The 22,821-nt window shown below is 35.6% G+C and overlaps 1 protein-coding gene across 5 annotated transcripts in view; it reads right to left on the bottom strand.

Moving 5' to 3' along the window:
* The window catches only part of PSPC1 (paraspeckle component 1), a 73,128-nt gene that overhangs the window by 14,569 nt on the left and 35,738 nt on the right, over positions 1–22,821 (bottom strand). For 2 of the 5 annotated variants that reach the window (XR_012584906.1, XR_012584907.1), the window contains exon 7: positions 2,872–3,126. The exons of 2 other annotated variants lie outside the window; for them this stretch is intronic. Coding sequence is in view for 1 of the 3 variants with exons in the window: in XM_074569902.1 (XP_074426003.1) it covers positions 18,969–19,154; positions 22,516–22,685 (356 nt within the window). In the remaining 2 variants the exon portion in view is untranslated. Of the gene's footprint in view, positions 1–2,871; positions 3,127–18,253; positions 19,155–22,515; positions 22,686–22,821 lie in introns of those variants that run through there. One more of the 5 variants, XM_074569902.1, reaches the window with a different exon arrangement.

The raw sequence follows: 22,821 nt of genomic DNA, 5'->3' as shown, positions 1-22,821 counted from the left end.
TCATACTTCTGCTTGGAGTAGATTAAGTGCTGTTCTGCTCCAAAGAGCCCCAAGCCAATTCTCTTTGGAGAGGTTTTTACAACACACATAAACACAACACTGTCATCTTCTGGGCCTACCAACGCATGTGGCCAAAGTGACATTTCATCCTTCTCATATTATTGCCACTGCAATAAGTAGGATCCCTTGCACACAACACAGAGTTATTAAAGAAACTTGAGAACTAACTGCTCTCACTGCAGCTGTACTGAGGGTATGGAAGCACAAATACAGTCTCCTCCCCCATTCTGCAGCCTGCTGTGCTACAGACATTTAACAGATACTTAAAAGCTATATATGAAAATAATACAACTGAAATAAAATGTTGTCCTACTTTATAATAACATCTCAGAACAGAACTGTACATGAGTTTCATTAAAATATGTTTTAATACTAAAAGCATTAGAAATTGATGCAAAAGTTTAAGACTTTTGTAATTTTAAAACTTCTGCAATAGATCTGCTTGCATATGCAGTAAGCGTGGTTGGAAGAACAAACAGCAAGTCAGAGTACACTTGTTAATTCATAATTAAAATTATTTAATTATATTCAAAAAGGCCTAAATAATAACTGAAAGTATAAATAAGAGTACCCATCTTGAACTCTGTGTGTTTTCTTCCAGAGTCTACATGCAAAATAATTATCCAAAGTTTAAAATTCAAGAGTTTTCTGCCCCAGCCATTCAGGCTTCAAAACAGCTTTCGTCCATACGCACACATTCCCTCCTCCCCCACCCCCAATTAAAATCACCTCTTCTCCACAAATACATCCATTTTAAAATAACGTGCAAGTACTGCAGTCTTTGATAGGTTTAACGTAATCCGTTCCTCAGGCTGGAGAAGCAGACATAGAAACACGTTGCAGAGCCCAGGAGCTCTGAAGAAATGTCTGGAGAGAGGCAGCCTGCCTGGAAAACCCCCCTTATAGCAGCACAAGGGGATAAAGAACTCTGTATGCTCCCAGACAAAGACTTCTTAAACAATTTACTAACGTCTTGAGGTCCTGTTTGATGATCAGTAAACTTAGCGCACCCTGCAAGATATTTCTTAGAAAAAGACTTTGGAAAGCCACACACAGGTTGCACCTTTCAGACTAGCTTTGCTTCAGGAACAGCCCCAAAAAGCAACTCAGAAGTGACATACGTGCAAATTACAACACACAACCACAAACACTTACAATAAAGGTAGCGTTTACCTTATCAGATACAGCTAAAAAAAGGCTGAGGATAGCAGCTCAGAATAAATGTGATTTCAATGTTGGCACAATTTAATGTCTGAGTTCTATTTAAAGTGCTGTTAATTCATCAATTCTTCCATTTGCTTCATTTCCCCCCGCCATGGTGCAGCTTGTCATATATCCAGTTTCAAAAGTTTAATTAATTATTCCGTAACGCAGGCATTCAGCTAGTTGGCACTTTCTTCTTAAAGCAGGTATGATAGAGCACAGCCTACTAACCTTTTAAAACTAGAGCTGTAATTTTACAAGTGCTAGTACTAAAATAATTTAGCAGGTAAAATACAATAATGGCCACAGTGATGACTGTCAGCCTTACTGAGGACCAAGCTGCCGTTGTCACCTGGACAAATATTAGTGTCCCGGCATATGACCTTCACATAGTGAAACTAATCCAGCTACTGATAAGTATGTATCCGTCTTAAAGAGAAGCTACAATTAGAAACTGCCCACCCTTCAGTCTATATTTTAATATTATGAAAAAACCATAATAATTAAGCTTTTCTTCCTTTGTTCCCCTATCTACAAACAGCAGCGCTAAGACCTCCAAAGGCCTGACACAGTCTCTCCAGTTTCCCTAACAGCCAGCATATGCTAGTTACCGTCTCTTTCTTGGCCACGCAGATTTACGGAAGAGGAAGCAGTGAGACGGATTGTTGGCAACCAGTAGATACGAGTGACAAAACTGTAGCCAAATAATTCTGGTATGTTTTTGAAGACAACCTCTAAGAACCAGCCACGAAGAACATATGGTAGTTTTTACAAATTAATCATTTACCATAACTCAAATACTTATAAAGTTGTTATTATTACGGGGTGGGGGCTGTTTAAACAGTATGTCTCTACCACTGCACTATTTCTTCAGGATTGTCTCTCTACAAGAAGTTAAGACCATTCCAACCTCTCTATGCTATATAAATCCTACTGTTTATGATTAACAGTAATTATTTTGTTAGACCTGAACAAATCCTAGTGCTAGTGCTAAAAAAAGGGATTTTTAAGAGTGTGCAGGAACACAGCAAATAGTTATTTTCAAAGTAACAGGCTCTGAAACACCTTCATTCATATGATATAGCTTTTCTTTAAATTAAAGCTCAAAGCGGGTATGGTGCCAAGCAAAATGAATCTGAAATATTCTAAAAGGCTAACAGCATGATAAACATGCCTATTACGAAGAGAACAGATGCACCACGCACAAACTGACCGGTACTGTACAAGTATTGGGCCATTACCAAGGAAAAATCAAAAACCAGCTCCTCAATACAACCCATCTCAAGTAACATATTTTCAGCTTAGAGTACACGCCAGTATTGTCTTTCCAATACAGAACTGCTATGCGAGCCAAGCTCCAAGCTGCCACAGCAGCACACCAGGCAGAAACAGCCGTGATGATCTACAACAATGAAGGAAGTTTTACATTTACCTTGCACACTGATGCTACACAGCTCCACTGCCTTCAGTGACACAACAGATTGCCTTTTTTTTAAATTATTTTTTAAATTAACTGTAATTTTGGTGGTTACTGTAACAAAGAGCTTCCCCCCGACCTGTTATTTCCCTCCATTTCCCCCTTTATTTTATGTCTACTTTTAAAATTACCTAGCAACACAGAACAGCAGCACGGGTAAATTTTGACTCCCACTGAAGTGGACCATAGGACATTTTGCACCAGCAGGCACAGGTTGCGCTTTGAGAGTAGCAGAGCCACTATCCATCACAGAAAGGAATGAATTCCAATGCCGAGCTGTTCTCAGGAAAACACACAATCCCTTGTTCCCATTTACTTGGGGTTTCCAAAGGGAACCCGAGATGATCCGCAGAGCTGTGTTCATGTTTGCATTTGTTCAGGTTTACCTATCAAAAGGTAACAGATAACAACATTGGCTGCTGACGTACTAACAGAAAATACAGCACTAGACATTTTTAAATGGTCAAGCAATCTTTTCTTCCCCATTCTTCTCTCAGTTATTACTCAAGTCTGGCCAAACCTGCTCACCTTACTCATGAAGAGCCCCTGCTGAGGGCAAACACACACATTTGCAACAATAAAGCCATGAGAGGGAAAAGAAATTGTCACCTGGGCATCATTACATGGCTGCCAGTGATTACAGGAGACAAACTGCAACATAACTTTTCCCAATCTTAAGTTCCCCAAATTCTCTCCTTAAGAGCTTAGAGTTGCAGACAGCTAGAAGCATTTAAGGGAAAAAGTGAACCTTACCAAATTAAGGCTCAAAAGGAAAATTAAGATCCTAGAAACAAATGGGCAAATACTACTCGAACTGAGACAGCAAGCATTTCGTTTTCTTGACTATCAAAAACATTTTAATTTATTTACAACTTTCAATTTATAGAGTATCTGAAGTTAGGATCTTACACAGAATGAGGAATGTGAATGTACTAATGCTCCTCTTCTGGAATCAGATTTCAAAAAAGAATGAACAGTGGCCATTACCAGTGGCTAGGTTAATAAACCCGTTATCAGTGACAATACTATGATGAAGAGACATTTTTTTTTCTGTTTTGCCTGGACTTCAAAACTTCACTCATGCAGCGGTTAAACTATTTCTTCAGTATTTGGGAATAATGAGCATGTCTGAAAACGTTTAAACAGAAAGGACAAAGATTTCATCTGGGCAGCTTAAGCAAGGCCTGAATTTGAAGAAACTGAAATTTTAAGTACTTTGTAAATTTAATAAAAATGATTAATTTGCAAATCATTATGTTCCTAGATGTAAGACAGTGCATTTTATAGAAAAGAAGGATCCTTTTTTTAGTAAAGATTCTCTACTATTTCAAAGAAATTTGTATTTGATCAGCAGAAAGGAAGTCTAACTTCTTAACATGACGCAGACTTCTATTGCACAGTATAATTAGTTATATTTTTATATATATTTTATATATAAATATATACATTATATTTTTGCAAAATTCTGTAAACTGTGAGTCTGTAGTCATACAAAGTCATTAAAATAATCTTATAAGAAACAGCAACTCAATCCCGTATTTTTTGAAGACGGACCCCTCCCCTATATTGCTCATGAACATTCCTTGTGTTGTCATTAATGCACCAGGAATGTCTTCAGATGTTCAGGTTTCTACTTTCAATGACTGTGTTCCTGTTGAGCAGCTTGGAAGAACATCTACCAGTTCATTTTCTCCACTCAGAACTCACATGCCCTCTTACATGGATGCAAAGCTCCTGAGCATTTTGTGATACTTCATCTTACCATGAACAACCAGGAAGTACAAAACCATTGAAGGAGCAATGGAATAACCTTTAACCCTCATCATCTTTCACCTAGAAATAATGACCTACAGATGTTACTTCACCAATTAACAAAGAAAACTTAAGAAACCTGTCTGATCAAAAACATCTAAAACCATTGCATCACTCAGCATTGGAAGTTAGTTAAAATTTCATGAGCTTGTTTTATGCAAGGTTCTAGAAATTTAGAGTTATTCTCTCACAGAAAATCAATGGCTTGTTTACCTACAGAGTTTGAAACAAATCTGTAAGTCTGCTGTTACTGAGATACTAAACCAGCACAGCTAGCATACAGTTAAGTAGTATCACTGCTGCTCTACTACTTTAAGACAAGTGACAATACCATTGCGCTACATGCTGTGCAAACAAGCTTACAGTTATGCAATCTGAGATGAGAGAACCACTAGGAAAATTTTGAAGACATTTAAATAGGCAGTTTTATTAATATAGATTGTTTGATTTCAAAATAATTACAATTAAAGTAGCAAAAATGTGCATAGGCAAAGCCTAAGACAATTTTCTCAGATTTTAGAGTTTTAAAACTACAGAAAATCAGCATAAACTTATTATTACAGAAAAATATATGCAGTTAAGATGTAATGACCTCACTAGTTAAGGATATTTTGGATCTTCCAAAAACTATGGGGGAATCTAGTTTTAAGGGAAGCTTCCTAGATTGTGCATAATCCAACTTTCTCTAATTTAAAAAAAACAGCATTTTTAAGGAATTGTGAAACTCACCGATACACAGCACATTTACTTCTGAAGTGTTAGCAATGCTGCTTTACACAACTTCACACAATGCTCCCCATTCCCTCCTGCAGGATTCCTTACCTGTCATTTTTGCAGCAGGTGCCAAGTTAGGCCAGTGTCCTAACCTCCTCTTCCAAAATAATGACAGCAGAATTGATTATCTTTGTGGGGCTAAAATCTCTGAAGCCATAAGACTGTGCTGGGGGAAAGGGCAGGGCAAGCTGTGGTCGCACGGTCCTTATAAAGAGCAACAACTCGAGATTCACTCAAAGAGCTTTCATCTTTGAAATGCTTCATTTGAAAATGTAAAATTTAACAATACTAAGCAATACATACATCTATATTGAAATGAAACCCAGTAAGGAAGCATTCAAATGCCTAAGCATGTAATAGGGTTTTAATGTTAATTCACATAAAGTTCAATAAAGACAAAGCTTTATTTAGATAGCAGAATCACAGAAGGGAATGTTGGAAGGGACCTCCAGAAATCATCTGGTCTGACCCCCCTGCTCAAGCAGAGTCCCCTAGAGCCGATGCCCAGGACAACATCCAGATGGGTTTTGGTATCTACAAGGATGGAGACTCCACAACCTCCCTGGGCAACCTGTGCCGGTGCTTAGTCACCCTCACATTAAAAATGTCTTTCCTGGTGTTCTCCTGTGTTTCAGTTTGTGCCCACTGCCTCTGGCTCTTTCACAAGATTTGGTAATTCATTGTGCATTTAAGTAACGTTCTTCCTGTACTAACTCTGCTGGGTGACAATTTCTATCTCTGATTATTCCATGACAAATACAGAACACAAGCTTCCAGCTTCCACCATAATAAAGCCATATTTGGTAGAAAAAAGGAAATCTTACATTAGTTTGGACATACACAGGAAATGGAATCTGTATTTCAAAACAAAGACAACAGAACAGCATTAATAAACTGCAGGGTATCCTGCAAATGCTCTATCACATATTGGTCCACTGACATAAAGACTTACCTGTTTACGAAAAAAACCCACAAAGGTGGTTCAATAAAGGTACCATTTCTCATGAAAACTTGTGTTTTGTAGAGATGAAGGCATTTACACATCTCTCTCAGTATGACATAACTAGTCCTTGCAACAAACCAAGCCTGCACTTACCCAGTCTAAGCAGATTACTACTCAGACCTGGGCTAAAAAGTTGTGCATAACATCACCAAGAAACCTGTGAAAAATTTTAAGGCAGAATATGCGGTGAACTCAACCGCATAAAACTGAAGAGCAGAGATTCTCTACTTGCTACTGTTGTACAAGCTTCATCATCTGACAAGCTGAGACTCAAGCTTGGCTTTAAGCATGGCTTTTTGTCCTTTACTTGCACAATTGGACATATTGCTCATGCTGCTCGAAGTAAGATTTAGCTCAACTTTCTAGTACCATTATACTTTCTTTATTTTAGTAGAAGTGGCTAGTACCTGTAAGATAAAGTTATTATTCCTACACAAAGTGAAACAGCTTTCTAAGTGACTATCATAAATTTTTTAAAAAATTAAGCCTCATCTCTCATATACACAGAGCTAAGAAAGCACCTGCTAACATGTAGAGGACCGAAAAGCATGATACTAGGAATAATTTCACATTTGAGTAACAGATTAACTCTCAAGCATCTCAGTGTGCATTAGGAATACTATTCAAATTAACCCTTCCACCACCTACCCGCCTAAAAGACACTCCAGTTGACTACAACTTTCTTCACTTGAGAACAACAAAGGCCTTAATGTTGAAACCACGTTTGCACTGGACTAAGCCAAGACCACATGATAAGAAAGAAAGAATTTCCTTTAGTTATCATCTTACATACAAAGGCAGTCGGTTGGCATCATGTTCAAGACTAAAATGTTTTTAATCAAATATTTTGACCGTTGGCACTATTTTTCAGCATAGTTCATTCAGATTTCAAGATGCAAGCTCATACTATAATTCTCACATTAAAAATATGCATTTAAAAATAAGTTATCAAAATTATGTCAGGTGACAAATTTCTAAGTATCAACACAATGAGAAAACAGTTATGAACACATGCTAAAACAAAGTTGTTCCTTCAGTTACCTGTTTATGACTTTTGATGTACACAAGGAAAAACCATCCATTTAAAGACACTACAAACTATTAAAGACACTACAAAAATTATTTACTACGTCTTGAAAAAGAAACTCCACATAAGCAAGCAGCAGCTTCTCCAACGAAGTCTGCATTTCAAACCGAAGTTCTGCATACTGATGCACCAATTTCTTTGAAAGGTTAACAGAACATTTACCTGTTATCAGGTTCTTCCACTACTTTTTATGAACCATCTTCAAAGCATTCAGTTTGCTCTCCTATTCTGCTCAACCTTGTTCTTGCCTTCTCATAACTTTATTTCCATCTTATTTAACAATCTATTTCAGTCAACTTACTTTCATTTCAAGCTCTGCAAAATCTTGCATCTGATCAGCACCCAATTGCCGACTGTGCTCTGACAGGGTATATTTATGCATAAATTTTGTGTGACTCTAGTTTACACCACACTGTGTAAACTAAAGTAAATGCCCAAAGAGTTTAAAGATGAACCTCATCAGCTGGAGGCAGAACCAAGTCTTCACATCTTTATTATAAAATTATGGAATCAGACTGCAATAATCATCCAACAGATTTGTTTTCTGTAACACACCTTGAATTATGAAAGGAATTTCTGTCATTGACAGTACAAGTGTAACTGGTTTGTATTTTTTTAAAATTTCTTAAGTCTCTACTCAAGCTTGCTCAGATCAATACCTCGTTGAGAATGCCAAGTTTATAATTCACGAAAGGTATCATTTGGAAGCGCACTGCTACGACCGGAAAGGTGTAAACTAATAAGAGCAAACGCTGATTTAGGCGCTCCACGACTATACCAACCTCAACACCCAGCTGCAGTAGCTGCCACTGTGCGACTGAAATTTGCTAAGCAGAAGAGATGAAGACTTTGAAAAGCATCCTTGTAAGCATAAAGGAACTTCATTAACTGAGGCAGGTGAAGCTACTGCTGGAACAACCAAAGGCACTACCACACCAAAGCCCAGGGAAGGCTCTGACAGTCACCTACCTGATCAGCACACAAGCTACGTCAGGTGCTGACTGTTCAACTACTCAGAGTTATCGCTGTGGCAAGATAATTATTTTCTTCATAAACTTAAATCCTGATAGTCCTGTTCTGGTTTGGTCACGATCAAGGCAAAGATGACGTTTTCCTGCAATGAGAGCTGGACCACACTTGGGCAGCATTTGTTTTTAAGCAGGAGCTCTCTAAACTGATGACAGAAGTCCTCTATTGGAAGCATCGGTAGATTAAGTTACATATGCTTGAACTTCAGTCCTTTTCCCAGCACAATTTTGTCTTGTATATTTGGCCTTTCCCTGCATGTCATTAATAAAGTTCCACCTCTGTTCCTTTAAGGTTATATAGACAAAACCTAAAACTAAAAGAAAATATATCCAACTCCCCAATAACACTATGCTTCTCCATATCTTAGTGAAACACAGGATTCAGACTTACTTTGTCCATTAAAGCATGTATTTTATTTGCACGCTTATGTTGAACTGGTTTTATTTGTAGCAGAACTCTGAAACAACATTTAAGAATTTTAGATTAAGTTTATCAAGAGTCATGTCTGGGGTTCTTATACTGTCTGGTAGCTTCCAAATTTTTAGAAGAAACAAACTGAAAGAGGAGTTCAAACCACATCCTCATGCTTTTCCACACTACTATCTCCCCAACCTGTAAATCCATGAAGAACACTTACCTACTTTTACTTTTCCACATTAGCATGTCCACACACCTAGGAGTCAAGAATGGGTACCTATCTATTTTTTTTAAGTTCCCATGTATTCTGTCATTTAATTATTTCCCTCCACACACCCCCCCTTAGGAAGGGCCATAAATCCTTTATAATGACACAACAGGTTAAGAATACATGCATGATATTCATATACTAACAAAACACTCATGGAGAGATATGTAATGACTTGCCAAATCATATAAAGAACTGTTTTTACTGTGCATCTGATACTTTTCTTTAACCTGTTTCCATATTACAACCCCCAAATAAAGTTTTATGCAGCTTATGTCCTCCACATCATCATGAAAACTTAAAGCCTTTTACAACAAAAAAAAACCCACCCTGGAATACAGAATAGGAAACAAAGTCCTAAGTGGAATGGATAAGGATACCCAGAGCAGGCCAGTGACAATCTTCAAAGATGAATGATTTGGCCCAATCCCATAGTCAGTATGTCACACTACATCCTCACACCACTTCTGAAGTTTTGCAGAAGCTTGCAAAATTTTCACAATAATACTAATGGAAGGTTGGAGTCGAGTCACAATGTCCTCAATTGTCAGACCAGTGAAAGATTTAGAGTTCAAATACTTCGTAAATATGCAAGACCTCTAGTAAAATTAAGTTTTTCCACCTTCTGTAAAGATACACCATTCAGCTTCCTTGACACAACAAAGGAGAAATGCAAATGTAGCATCAAGATTCTGGGCAAAGTTTTAAAATCAGTATTTATTTCCCAAAAATATCAGACACCTGGGGAATTCAGGTTTATAGCTAAAACTGGAAGAAGAAAAAGATGTATGAAAGAATTAACTTCAAAGGTAGTAAGAATAACGCTCAATATCAGTTTTTATCCAACTAAGCTTAAGGGCACAACATATTATCAGTCTTTGGTAACTGCCATCACTTGAATTATCCTCTTTCTGATATTCATACTACACGCCATCATCTCCAGTAAAGTACATGTGCCTGATCTAACCAATTCTATTTTTAAGACGCTAACAATAAATTAATTTTTATAACTTATGAAATAATACTTATAACTTACAATTAATACTCATAACTAATAAGACACATTATATCTCTTGTTAAGTCTTCATAACAAAGAGTTTCGCACTATAGTCCCAATTTAAAAAGTAAAATATGCATGCCCAGTAACATAATGCAACTCAAAACAAGAGCATGATTTCTCCAGAGATTTGTACTTTCTCCCACCCCGCAGTGGACTGGCTTACTCTCACTCAATACAATTTTTTAAGTTTCACTTTAAAATGATGAAACTCAAAATAATTATTTTTTTTTAAGTTTAATACATCTTGGGGAGTTAGAGTACTATTCAGAGCAAACATCAAGTAATTTGTGATTAATTTCATGTCTTGTACACATGCTTGTGATGAAACCAGACTATCTAAGGAAACTAAAACTCAGAATTTTTTTTATCTTTAATACTGAAACGGTCCATGAGCAAGAAAAAAATCTAGATGTAATTATGCATGAAAGTATACCAAGCTATTTTATTCCCCTGAGCCAGTCATTTTAAAAGCAGTTAGAGGCATCCAGGACATCCGTTTACTTTCCTAATAAACACATTTTCATGACTTGCTACTCTTTCCCCATATGCAATAGAAAAAGCATATTTTGCAGAAAACATGCAGAGCAAACACAAAACAGAAAGCAAGCTTAGCAATGAAAACTCCTCCTAAACAAGTTACGTAGTGCTAAACAAATGCTCTAAGTACCCCCCTTCTACAGACATTTGCATTCAGCAGTGTGAATAAAATATGAAACTGTACACAACTGTGATACAAGAATGATGCTGAACATGCATTAGGTCATATCACAAAAACTACACAAAGCACAACATGGCAACGATAAACTGGCACGTATACCAAAATGGTTCTTAAAGCATAGCCATCCCAATTGCCAAGTTAACATAATTTTTACTTTTAAACCAGTAATCCAATACATGACAATTATTTAATACATTCTCTTTAAAAACTCTGAACATTCAGTTTTTGAAATGTAATAATTGCATTCTTCACACGCTAAGGCAGAAACTTTATTTGTATTACTTGGCACAGCTCTGGTTCTGAAAGCGTCAGTTGAGGAACTGCTACTGATACAATGCTGGAAGTTCTAGAAGCACAATGTTCCACATTGGAACAAAACTGAAGATGAACTACTGTTTCATTATTGAAGTTTTCTTTCTGTGCCTTCTGGAAAAGGCTTTTGATTTCAAGTTGATTAGAACTGGAGCTGCAGCTTACCTTTCACATGCTCTCTCCCTTAATATTGGAACATAATACATGGAACACTTTGGTGCTATTGTATCAAAGAATGAAGAACGTTAACATTTCAAAAGACAGTATTTCCCATCTTTGTAACTGCAGTTCACGTATTTTCTTCAAAGAAAAAGTACATGTGAATAGTCTTGCTTCTCTAAAACAACTGTGTATATCATCTTTCCTGGAGAAATCATGAAGGACACTATTTTCCATATTTTACTGGCTGGCATGTAACCTTCTTGGCAACTGCAGAAAGTGAACAGACAGATCAAGCTCACATACAGTTTGGCTCAACATTTTAGTGTACAGTTTTTTTCCCTTCATTACTTCAGATACTTGCCCTCTTGGGCCAGCTATCACTAAGAATGTAAAACATAACCATGTGATTCAGAGATCTAAAGCTCTCAACATATTTCTCACCTAATTTGTTCTAAGCTATGTATTTCTTAGAAATACTGAAAAGTCATCCAAACACGTACATAAAACTACATTCTCTATGTGGCACAGAGATGCTGATACAGCACAAACTAAGCTACATCCAGACAGTTCTGAAGAGTCTTGCTCTACTGCTCACTCCTTGCTGTTCTTTCCTTCCACACTGAAATGAGCAGAATCAGTAATTTTCACCAGGTTTCTTTTACCCTGCTCACCGCATGGGCACAGAGATGTGAGGGTGGGACAAAGCAGGCAGGAAGCAGGACCAAGCAGCAAGGAGGGCAAAAGGCTATCTGCAGCAATGCATGGACTGAATTATTGTTTTAAATATGCACGCAAAGAATTCAAATTTTCCATTAGCATACAAATATTTAAAACACTTGTAAGCAGCTTGAAAGACCACTTTCAGCTGCCAGTTCAAAGACTGCATTCTACAGTACTGCGATAGCTAGTTTATGCAGAGTTTTTTCCTGCAATTTTACACTAGATAAAAATATTTAAACCTTAGTATCAACATTGCAGAATAAATCCTTTTACAGCAAATAATGAACAGTAATGGAGCTTATAAAAAAAAAAGAAACACATCAATATGCGCAGAACACTAAGAGCAAACAGCTGCAAAAAGAATTACAGTAAATCCTTGTTTTTACATCTTTTTACATTTACTACATTTCCTCTTCCAACTTGCTTAGGTGTATGTGGTTATTTAAAGAAGGAAAACCTGTTTTGCTTGGGAGGGTGGATGTTAGGCACTGTTTTTGGGGGGAGGGGTGTTTTGTTTCGATGGGGTCTTTTTCTTTCAAATATTCACTGAGAATAAAATTACTTTCGCTTTCACATAAATAAAAAATTGATTACAGTGAAATTAAGGCAAAAAAACCTAATGGAAATACATTAATCCTATCCTGTAATTACTAATAAAATATCCACTATTTTATTTTCCTTTACACAATCTTCTGTTTGGTGCTTCTGTGGCTGTGACACAAGTTTAAGACTGGATTCTCACTGGTTTGATGAGAGGCTAACAATCTTAAAATCAGCTGTTTCATACTTACGACATGAGGTGTGTACGCTGTATACAGTTGCTGTATTCAGCCACCAAAACCAAGTCCGACAGAACAATTTCATAACAACACAGAAGAAACATTCAACTGCGGTGACCCCACCCTACATCCCATGAATATTAAAATTTTACAGAACATTAATTCATTTCAGTTTTTCTGATATTCTTTGGCTATCTTCACAATACTAAACTCAAAGTTTAAAAAAATCCAACATACTAATGTAACCAGTATTTCCATCTTTTCCATTAAAAATTAGTTATTTTGTGCTTTTCACATTTAACATGCATAAAAGTTATTTTTGTGAATCTGCTATAGACATAAAATTAAACCACGTTTCTCCCATTTTTAATATGTTACTTTATTCCCCCTCTCCCATCTTTTTTTAATTCACATACAGGATCTTTCATGCTTATTCCTGTTCAAGGCTCTATGTAACTTTTTTTTTTTTACTGAGAAATTGAAGGCAAGAACAGTATCTTTATTCTCACTGTGCTTCTTTCCAGTCAAGCACTTGAAGTCCCACATACAGTTCACATGTAAATTCAATCAAATTATACAGCTATGCTTTACTCTACAGAAAATACGATATAAAAGCACACTAGCAAAACTAGGAACAATAGAAGCTCTAGATAAACCATTTACCAAAACAAATGGAAAAAACTTATCAACACACGTACGCAGTAACACAGTTAAGTTCCTTTTGAATCTCATACCTCTTATAAGCATTTTGTCCTCTATTTGAGGGACTACATACAAATCAATTAGCTTTTACCCACATTTACAAAGAATTTTTTTTTTCTTTTAACTTGACTTGGGTATAAAATAATCATTATATGAAAGAGGTTTTTTTAAATAGTTTTACCCATAAATAAGTATGCTATGCTTATCTCTGAACTTAAACTTTTCTGAATAGTTCCTTCAATTAGGAAAAAATGGTTGCTGTTCTAAACTGCTTTTCTGAATAAACTCATCTCTTACTCCTTTTAGAAGTCAGTCTGAGGTCATTAATATGAATATCTCCAAATTTCAATTATATTAATTTTCATAGTAGCTTAAGGAAGTTCAAGATGGAAAAGACCTATTTAAATCTATCCCACTGAAAATGAACACATTGAGGGCTTGTTTCCATGCATTTAAAATTATCAAAAGTATTGTTTTCATGAAAATTCAATATTCAGTTTATCTTTTCTACAACTTACCTTTTAGACATAGATAATTTTGGTAAACTTGAGTATTTAATGTATTACTGTGAAAACAAACCTCAAAATGCCTACAGATATGATTTTTAAATATTTTATGGGGAAAACCCCAAAACTATTAATAAAACAGGTTTCTTCTTACCAGCAAAACGTCATTGGTAAAGCCACCTACTAAGACTAAGTACATTTTATGCTATATCCCAAAAGGCAACAAAAAAGCTAATCCAATGGGAAAAATTATACCTGAGTTTTTAGTCAATCCTTCTATTGTTATTAAATTCTCACATGTCATTGAATGGGTTTTTAAGAGGGCAAATGTTTTTGGGTTAATGCAGTCCAACATTTGCCACTAAACTAGCACTGGACAGCCAATATTCTAAAGGAGTAATGTTCAACCTCTGTATTTTTTATAGGACACACTCACTCCCACCTCATTGTTTAGGAATTGGGGAAGTTTGTGGACTGGTATTGCCTCAATCTAGAAGTGAGCTAAGAGAGGAAAGCACCAAATCCAAGATGGTTCTGCATCTTAATGACAGCACAGTGCCCAAATTAATAAATTGAGGGCTCCTGAGAAGACAATTAAATTGCATTTGAAATACATGCTCTCCCAAGTCTTGTCCCCAAGCACAAGCTAACAGGAGATGCTGGATGCAGACTCCATAAAACCACCTATGGATATGCACCACTAAGTCTCAGGAATGGGACTGAGAAACCATTCATGTTTGCGGTCCAATGTAAACTGACCCCATCAGTTGCTACCCAGCCTCTCCTACCATTTTAATAGTTCAATTGCCGTTTATTTTGAATTGTCTTCACCAAGAAGGGAAGAATTATGATCCAACTTGTTATTAAAAAAGATAAATATTAAGAATTATGCAAAAAAATTAGTTTCCACAACATGCTTAAGTAAAATGAGCTTCATGCCATCAGAGCACACTACTCATTTGCCCTCAAAGCATCTTCTCCCTTCAGAAGGCCTAGGGGGTTCTGGTTTTAACTTGAGAATCTTCCTTTAGATTGGTTATTTCAGCATTTTTTATACAAATTATTTCAAGGCAGATTATGACCATTTAACAGTCAGTACTTCATACAAGTCAGTGCATTTGTATTTAGTACCTTTCAAAAGAATCTGTAATTATAGATTATTCTATTTTTCAAGTTAAAATCTGAAATCAAAAGTGGAAATCAAATGGGAAAAATGAACTTGGTATAATATTTTAAAATATGACAGTATACTTTAGACCAGAATGCTCCTCAAAGAATGCACACTATAAAATCCTCTTGCATTATGGTTAAAATTAAATTAACATAACATTTAGTTCTTGTTGTCTTCTTGCCATCTATTATAACCTTTTGTTCTAATAAGAATCTCCAGTTTATTGTATCTTTATGTCCAAATGGATAAAATAGATGTGGACAACAAATACAACAAGTTAGAGTCAGGAATTTTCTTTCTAGGTAATCGACAGTAATTTGTATTTTTCTTAGGAAATAAATAGTTAAATATATTTGAACCGCCACCAGGTTTCCCAAGATATCAATGTGCTTTACCTAATGAGCACAATGGACAGAAATACAAAGAAATTAAATCACAACCAAAAGGAATTTAACTTTTTTCAAGTGCCAAGTCACTCCCCTTCAAATGACTGAGGTGATAAATGCAAATGCAGTTAGACAAGCTGGATTCTGGTGGTGGGTTATTTTTGTTTGTTTTCACTTAAATAGGAAAGTTTTGCTATCTTTAAGTATTAAAATTGTATCTCACATGAAAATTAAGCAGTTTAGTCTGAAATTTCAGGAATAACTTAAAAACTCAGTAAGTACAACCAAAACTAAGTCCACTGTAGTTGTCAACTTCATATCCTTTCCAAGCTTATTTGTTTTACCACAGTATATAGCAGAAAGAGTGAGGACTTCACTACGCTTTCTAGTCAAACCAACCAAAGACAGTTAAAAACTTAAGCATATGTATACACAGAAAAAATGATAAGACTAATTGGCCAGAAGACAAACAAGAAAAATTAACCGCTTCCAGCATATGGGCAGCACTTTCAAGCAAAAACTCTCCTTGGCTGTATCTACATACCATTTTTATGAATCAAATTGGGACCATTCCTTTTCTAACAAAATTATGTTTTTATCTTATAGTTACAGTCAGTTACTACGACATACGGCAAAACGAAAATCACTGCCTTTACAGCTGAGCTGTATACAATCAATATGGAGAGACAGCCCTAAGAAAGCTTTCAGGAAGAGCAGAATTTGGGAGCCTGTCATCAGCTACAATAGGAATTCTTCAAGAAATCTTTAAAATGTGCCCAAATTCAACATTTCAGTATTTATTTTTTAGGACTTCAAGGTGTGGTTCATGGATATTTAAAAAGAGATGAGGTGATTTTCTGCAATAAGGACAGCATACAAATCCACTGCTACCATGCAGCAGAGCCATCCAAGTCAAGTTTTACAAGAAGGTAGCTCACAACTGTAGAATGAAAATCACTAATATTAATTAAAATCTAAAATAACTTTCATATACATACATACATCTGCTTGCTAGCAAAAATGCAGCGCAACAAAGATGCACTTAAAATAGCATGAGGTTGGCAACAAAGAACAAACCGCTTTTTGCAGATTTGGTGTTTTTAATATACTTCTGAAACAGACTCAGATACTACAAGGATGAGGTTGTATATATCTAAACAAATCTACAGTAGTTAGCCAAAAGGACTGAAAAACACAGCCCTTTCCTCTGAAAAACTGAACAGACCTCTTGAATCTAGTTCAAGTTACATTTAAAACACGTTCCCCTTTCAGCTTTACAGTTCAGAATTACCAACTCACACCAGTACTTTCTCAATCCCCATAAAAAAACGCCATGTACAAGGGCAGAAAATGTGAGATAGAAGTAACCTAGTCACCTTACTAGACACTGATGTAAACTGCATTTTCAACTGAACACAGTACACCAAAGCAGAGAGTTTAAGTAATTGCTATATGCAAACACTAGTTTATACCTACTGAAAAAACAGCTATTTTCCCAAATGTTGAGCTTTAGGAACAGTGGGCTAAGTAAAACCAGTTGTGGGGTTTTTTTGGAAGATTTAGTGCTGTAACGTGATACATATATGAAGTAGGAGAAAGAATATTTCAGACTTTAAACCTAACTCACTCTTGCATTACAAACTATAAAGTGTAGCACCTATCTCAAGTCGAGCAAAAGGGGGCAACATTAAAGACAGTCTAGAGGAAAATGCTTAGTAGTTACAAACGTCACATGTGATAACTCCTGAATTGTATGAAAACAATCTCTATTTTAAGCCATATAACACTGGAAAACTAAGTAAGTGTATTTCCAAAATGCCAGCAATGCCACAATTTTCCTGCTACCCATTTGCTCACAATTCAGTTCACCATCACTGCTATGTTAAGAAGTAACGCACACATACTCTCTCTGCTGTTTGCATCCCATGCTTTGAGCTATGTACATACAATTTCGATACAATTAGGGCACCATGTTATCTCAAAATCAGTTTTTAGTAAATTTAGTATCATTATTCATGCAGATAAATTTTAGAAATTTCTATTTCTGAAAATGTGAGTGAACTAATAAAAACAGAACACTAATGTTTTACAACTATTTTGCACAGGAAAAAAGCAATACTAACCAAAAGTATTCCTACTTTCTTGCCATTACAGGAATAGAACCAATAGGTCTTTTCCATCATCTTCCAGGACTGACAAAATCTGAATCATAATAAGCTTTTTATTAGCTTTATCATCAGTTTTATCTTAAGACTCAATCAGCAAATCTAGCCTAAGTTGTGTTGGAAAAGCGTATTTTTCAAATTCATCCTTTTGTAAAACACTTATCAAGAATACTCATGTGCAATCCTTCTAAATGCATATTACTCTACTATAAATGAACAATTATTTTAATGGAAAAACATGTACTTGCCTCCTAATTAAACAGTTAATAATTAGTAACAGACTTGCTTCTATTCAAACCAACCACGAGGGGAAACGTATACTTATAATAATGCATTACACAGTGGAAGGCTTTAAACCAGCTCGCACAAATGTCTCCTCCCTTGCAACGGCAAGATACTTTAACGATCAGTTGAACACACAGATGACAACAATTTTTCTTTTGTAGAAATATGGTTTAGGTAAATTCATTCATACTGTTATGAATAAAGCATACATACAGATTCCTCTCCAAAGGTGGGGTGTTTTTTCCCCCCAAGTTATGTTTTCCAATAATCTGAGTAACAGATATACTCGGTTGATGAGCTTATTGTGACTAAGTTTCCAAAGGGAGACTGAGATGCATGGACACAGTATCCTTGAGAACACTTTGTATAAAATTTGATGCTCTTCAAAAGTCAAAACAAAAGCAGTTGTGTTATAAATTGTTCATAGTACACTGCATACTGCAACATGCAGTAAAAAGAATTACTATTAAGAATGGAGCCTTCTTGACACACAGTAGAAACTACATAAGAATGAAAATTATGCCACTTATAATTAATCGTAAAATTATTCTCACCCAGTATTAGTAATAACATTCCCAAAATCCTTTCAAGTTATTTTTATATTTTATTGTAACCAGTTAACTGCACGTTTTACAGCATAGTCACACATTGTATTTTGCTAGTCACAAACACATTGCCTTACATAATGATCCGCATCATTTCTTCTCTAGACTACAAAGCCTATGACTGAATACAAAAAAAGTTTTACAAAAGAAACTGTTTTAAAGACTACAATAACAATAAAACCGTTTCCAGGTAACAGCTAAAATTATAAAGGCATATCACTGTATAGTTTTACTGGAATTTCTAAACAGTAAGGAATGAAATAAGTTTTAGTATCTGCGACGCTTGTTAGGTCCTTCAAAGTTGCCCCCTGGGTTTCCTCTACCAAAGCCACCAGGTCCACCACTCACGGCACCTACACCACTCATTGGAGGCTGAGGAGTTTCAGAGCCCGTTCTACTAACCAGAGGTGAACCCATCTGTGATGGACCTCCTTGAGGGAATCTCTCATTATGCTAATACAAGTCCATTTGGAACAGGCCAAATGTGAGTTACAACAAAAACCACAAGTGGTGATGTCATGAAGTTCAGCAGATAGTCCAGCAGAATCAGGATCACACATAGAGGGAAGAAAGGAGCAATTGAATTAGTTATTATGGAAGAAGAGCTAGAAATTAAAGAGTGCTAATGTTATGCTCCAACTTTGTAAAGTAAATTAAAAATTAAAAACTTCAGTATTAAGATCAACTCTGGTGCTGAATGTAGCTTCATCCTTTCAAGCATGACTGAAGCAATACATATTCTCTATGTAACAGAAGAGACAGCAAACAATAATTTTATACCTGAGCCCTATTCTGCCTCATGTACCAACTACAATGCTTCTCCCTTAAATAAATTAAGACACAGAAACATTGTCAAACTAGGAAAAAAAACCCCCAGCTTTGTATTTCTAGAGACTGCAGGTTTATTGTCTTAATAGCAATATAACCTGAAGATTTATATAGCTGTGGATATACCTGGAGTCAGCCTTTTGTATGGCACTAGGAATATTTAGTTAAGACTTTCAAAACTCAGTCCAAATAAACTGACACAGCTAGTGACAAAATGCATAACTGCACTACGCTTAGTTTAAAAACAACTTTATATCTAAAGCTTCATCTGAATTAACAATATAATATGAAAATCCAGTTAATGTTCCATGTTTATTTTCATTAGTTCTGTGCCTGATATTAATAAAGGTATATGTGCTTACACAGATTTATTAGCTATAGCAATTAAGACCTAAACCAGAAAACATGCATCTGAGCACTTATAGTTCAGTATTTATGCAAGTGTTTAAAAATAGAACCCCACATTATGAAATTTAAAACATTAACTCAATATAACATAAACCGTTAAAAGCACAGATATATGGTACAGTCATATCTTGAAATAACTCACCATTCACCTGCTGAGCACAGTTATGCTTTCAGAAGAAATCCTTTTGTACAAAGATCTACATTAACTGCCCAGGTATTCAGAGTTTGACAAAAGCATTCAAGACTAGCGCTTTATTTATATGCCCAAATCAGAGAAGAATTCTTCTGAAAGTGTAACTCCAGTAATAGCAGTAGAGCTCAACAGTTCTAATGTCTGTTAATTCGTGTATATATATTAAAATAGCATTATATCTGTACAGATAAAAATATATATCTTAGATCACGTTTGTATATATGTGCATTGTTTAAAATTTGACATTGAATAAGAAAAAAGTTACTTCAAAAACTGCATAAAGATCTACTACTGCCCCAACGTACCTAAAAATCTGCAGCACTGGTGAAAAATTATTAAAAAAAATATCTTTAACTCATGCCAGATTGTTAGCAATGGATATGAATTTCAACAAACAGCTTATCACATTCTCCTGATAATTTTTACCATTTGACTTTTGGACAAAAAGTCAAGTCCTCTTTCCAACAAGGACCCCTCTCTCCAGCTAATGAGAAAACTGCAGGAATTAGCTATCTACAATAAAGTATGGGGGGGAAAAAAAAAAAGCTATTTTTAAAATGTTCAAAGATAATACATTTCAAAAGACAGCAGTGGAACAAAAAGACTATTACTCCAACTTTCCCCTAAAAGACTTCCGAAAAACATCAGATTTAAAAAATAAAAACCATATTTCTGGTCTATAAAGCATATTCTCCATTTCCTTCATTGGAAACTGAAATTAACTCTTACAGTGGTTTAGCAGACAGCCCTCAAAGGATCTTTAAAGTGTTTTTCCAACAACTGGAAAAATACAATAAGGCTATGCCTTTCTGTAGGGACCTGCCCTCCAAATTAAAAGCTTTGAAAGTCCAAAATGAAAAAAAAAAATAAAAAGGCAAAAAATCCATCTAATTTGTCCTTCAGTAGTGTGCAGAAGAAAATGGAAGTAAAAAAAATATTTTTTTTAAGACATAGACTTTGAAGTGTCAGTATATTCTCTACATTTCCATACCTGGAATGACTTTTTGTAGAAAAACAACAGTTTGAGATAGATACGATGATTTACAATACCACGTTCTTTTCCTTACACCTCTTTTCCAGTGTCTATATAATCACAAGAGAATGTTTCAGAGGTGACCAGTAACACAGTGGTCTCCAGCAAAAGCATCTCTGAAAACAGTATTTTGTGAAAAGCATTTCCTCCCCCTTGCCCCACCCCCCCTCACCACCAGTTTTGTGATAACGACTGATAAAATGAGCTGGCTCCTATGATGCGAAGTGAGATCCTCTCCTTTAACTGATAAAAGACCAGACTCATTAGGTATTTTGTGCTCAATCAAAATCTCATTTTCCTCTAAGTAACAAAGGATTTTGTCCATGATTCATTATACAGATTGCTCAAATGCAGATGGATACTGTTGAAAAGGCATGTATAAAAAAAAATACTGCTATAAAATGCTTCTGTGTTCCAATAAAACTATAATGGAATCACTGGTTATACTATATACTCCTTTATATCACACCACCACTAGACCATCCCAAATATCCATTTAGAGAACAATACTGAAAACTATGTAAAAATCAGGTTCAAAATATACAGTTGTTTCTCTACGTAAGACATTACAGCTAGGAAAAATGACTGGCTATGAGAACAGAGCAAAAATGGCTAGTGCTCCAACTGCATTCCAATGGCATATCTACTCTTGATAAAAAATTCCAGTTGTATACAAGATATTCCCTACCACCCTTGGGAACTGGGCAATATTATTTTTCCTGTATTGATATGACAGTTATCCCTAACAGCTGTTGGCATACTTATTTTCTAAGTGGAGTAATTACTGTCATAATCTCATGCTTTCAACAGTGTTAGAAAGGAAACAGAAAAAACACTAAAGTTGCTTTAAAAAAATTAAATAGTTCACACAAAGATATCTTCACACTACATAGCTTCTAACACTGAACTGTTCATCAAAACTCCCAACAAGCTAATATATATAATTTAATTTCACAAAAGAAATAACAGCAAATGCTTAAATTCACAGACAACTCCGGTATGATGTTCCTTCATTTGACAGAAGGGATTTCCTTCTCTCAGTGAGTTTTCCATGACAGGTCATACACATAAAGTATTGCTACAAGTGCTGTATATTCTAACATCAGTTCGAAGTCTGCTTACTTATCAAAGAACTCGTCCCATTCCTAAGGGAAGCAAGATTTTCACAGTAAGTTAAATAAAGATTTCCCTTCTGTCTTGTAAATTATTTGCATGAACAAGTTTTACTAATTACTTTTAACAGATTCAACACACATAACATGTTCTTCCTGAGTGTGAAAATATCTTTGGTAACAGAAATGGGCCATGAGACATGACAGCTATTCAAAGTAATTAAATTTGTGATACGTTACCACTGTTCCATTATCTGGCATCATTGGCGTTCCCATATTTGCAGCTCCTTCTGGTCCCATGGAAGGACCAGGACCCATTGCAGGGCCAGGTAAAGTTCCTCTGTTGTTCATATTCATACCCATCATTGGAGGAGGGCCTTGGTTACCAGCAGGTGCTGGGCTAAACGCATCTATGCAAAACAATCTATACTTAGAGCTGTCCTATCTGAATTTTACAAGAATAAACAAACAATTTACAATATTTAAAAAGCCAAATGTACAAAACTTCCAATACTTGAAATAAAAAAAAATATATTCTTTGAGACT

The sequence above is a fragment of the Larus michahellis genome, chromosome 1 (genome assembly GCF_964199755.1).
Source record: "Larus michahellis chromosome 1, bLarMic1.1, whole genome shotgun sequence".
Taxonomy (NCBI): Eukaryota; Metazoa; Chordata; class Aves; order Charadriiformes; family Laridae; genus Larus; species Larus michahellis.
Note: the sequence above shows the minus strand (reverse complement) of the source record. Positions and strands in the feature narration are given on the sequence as shown.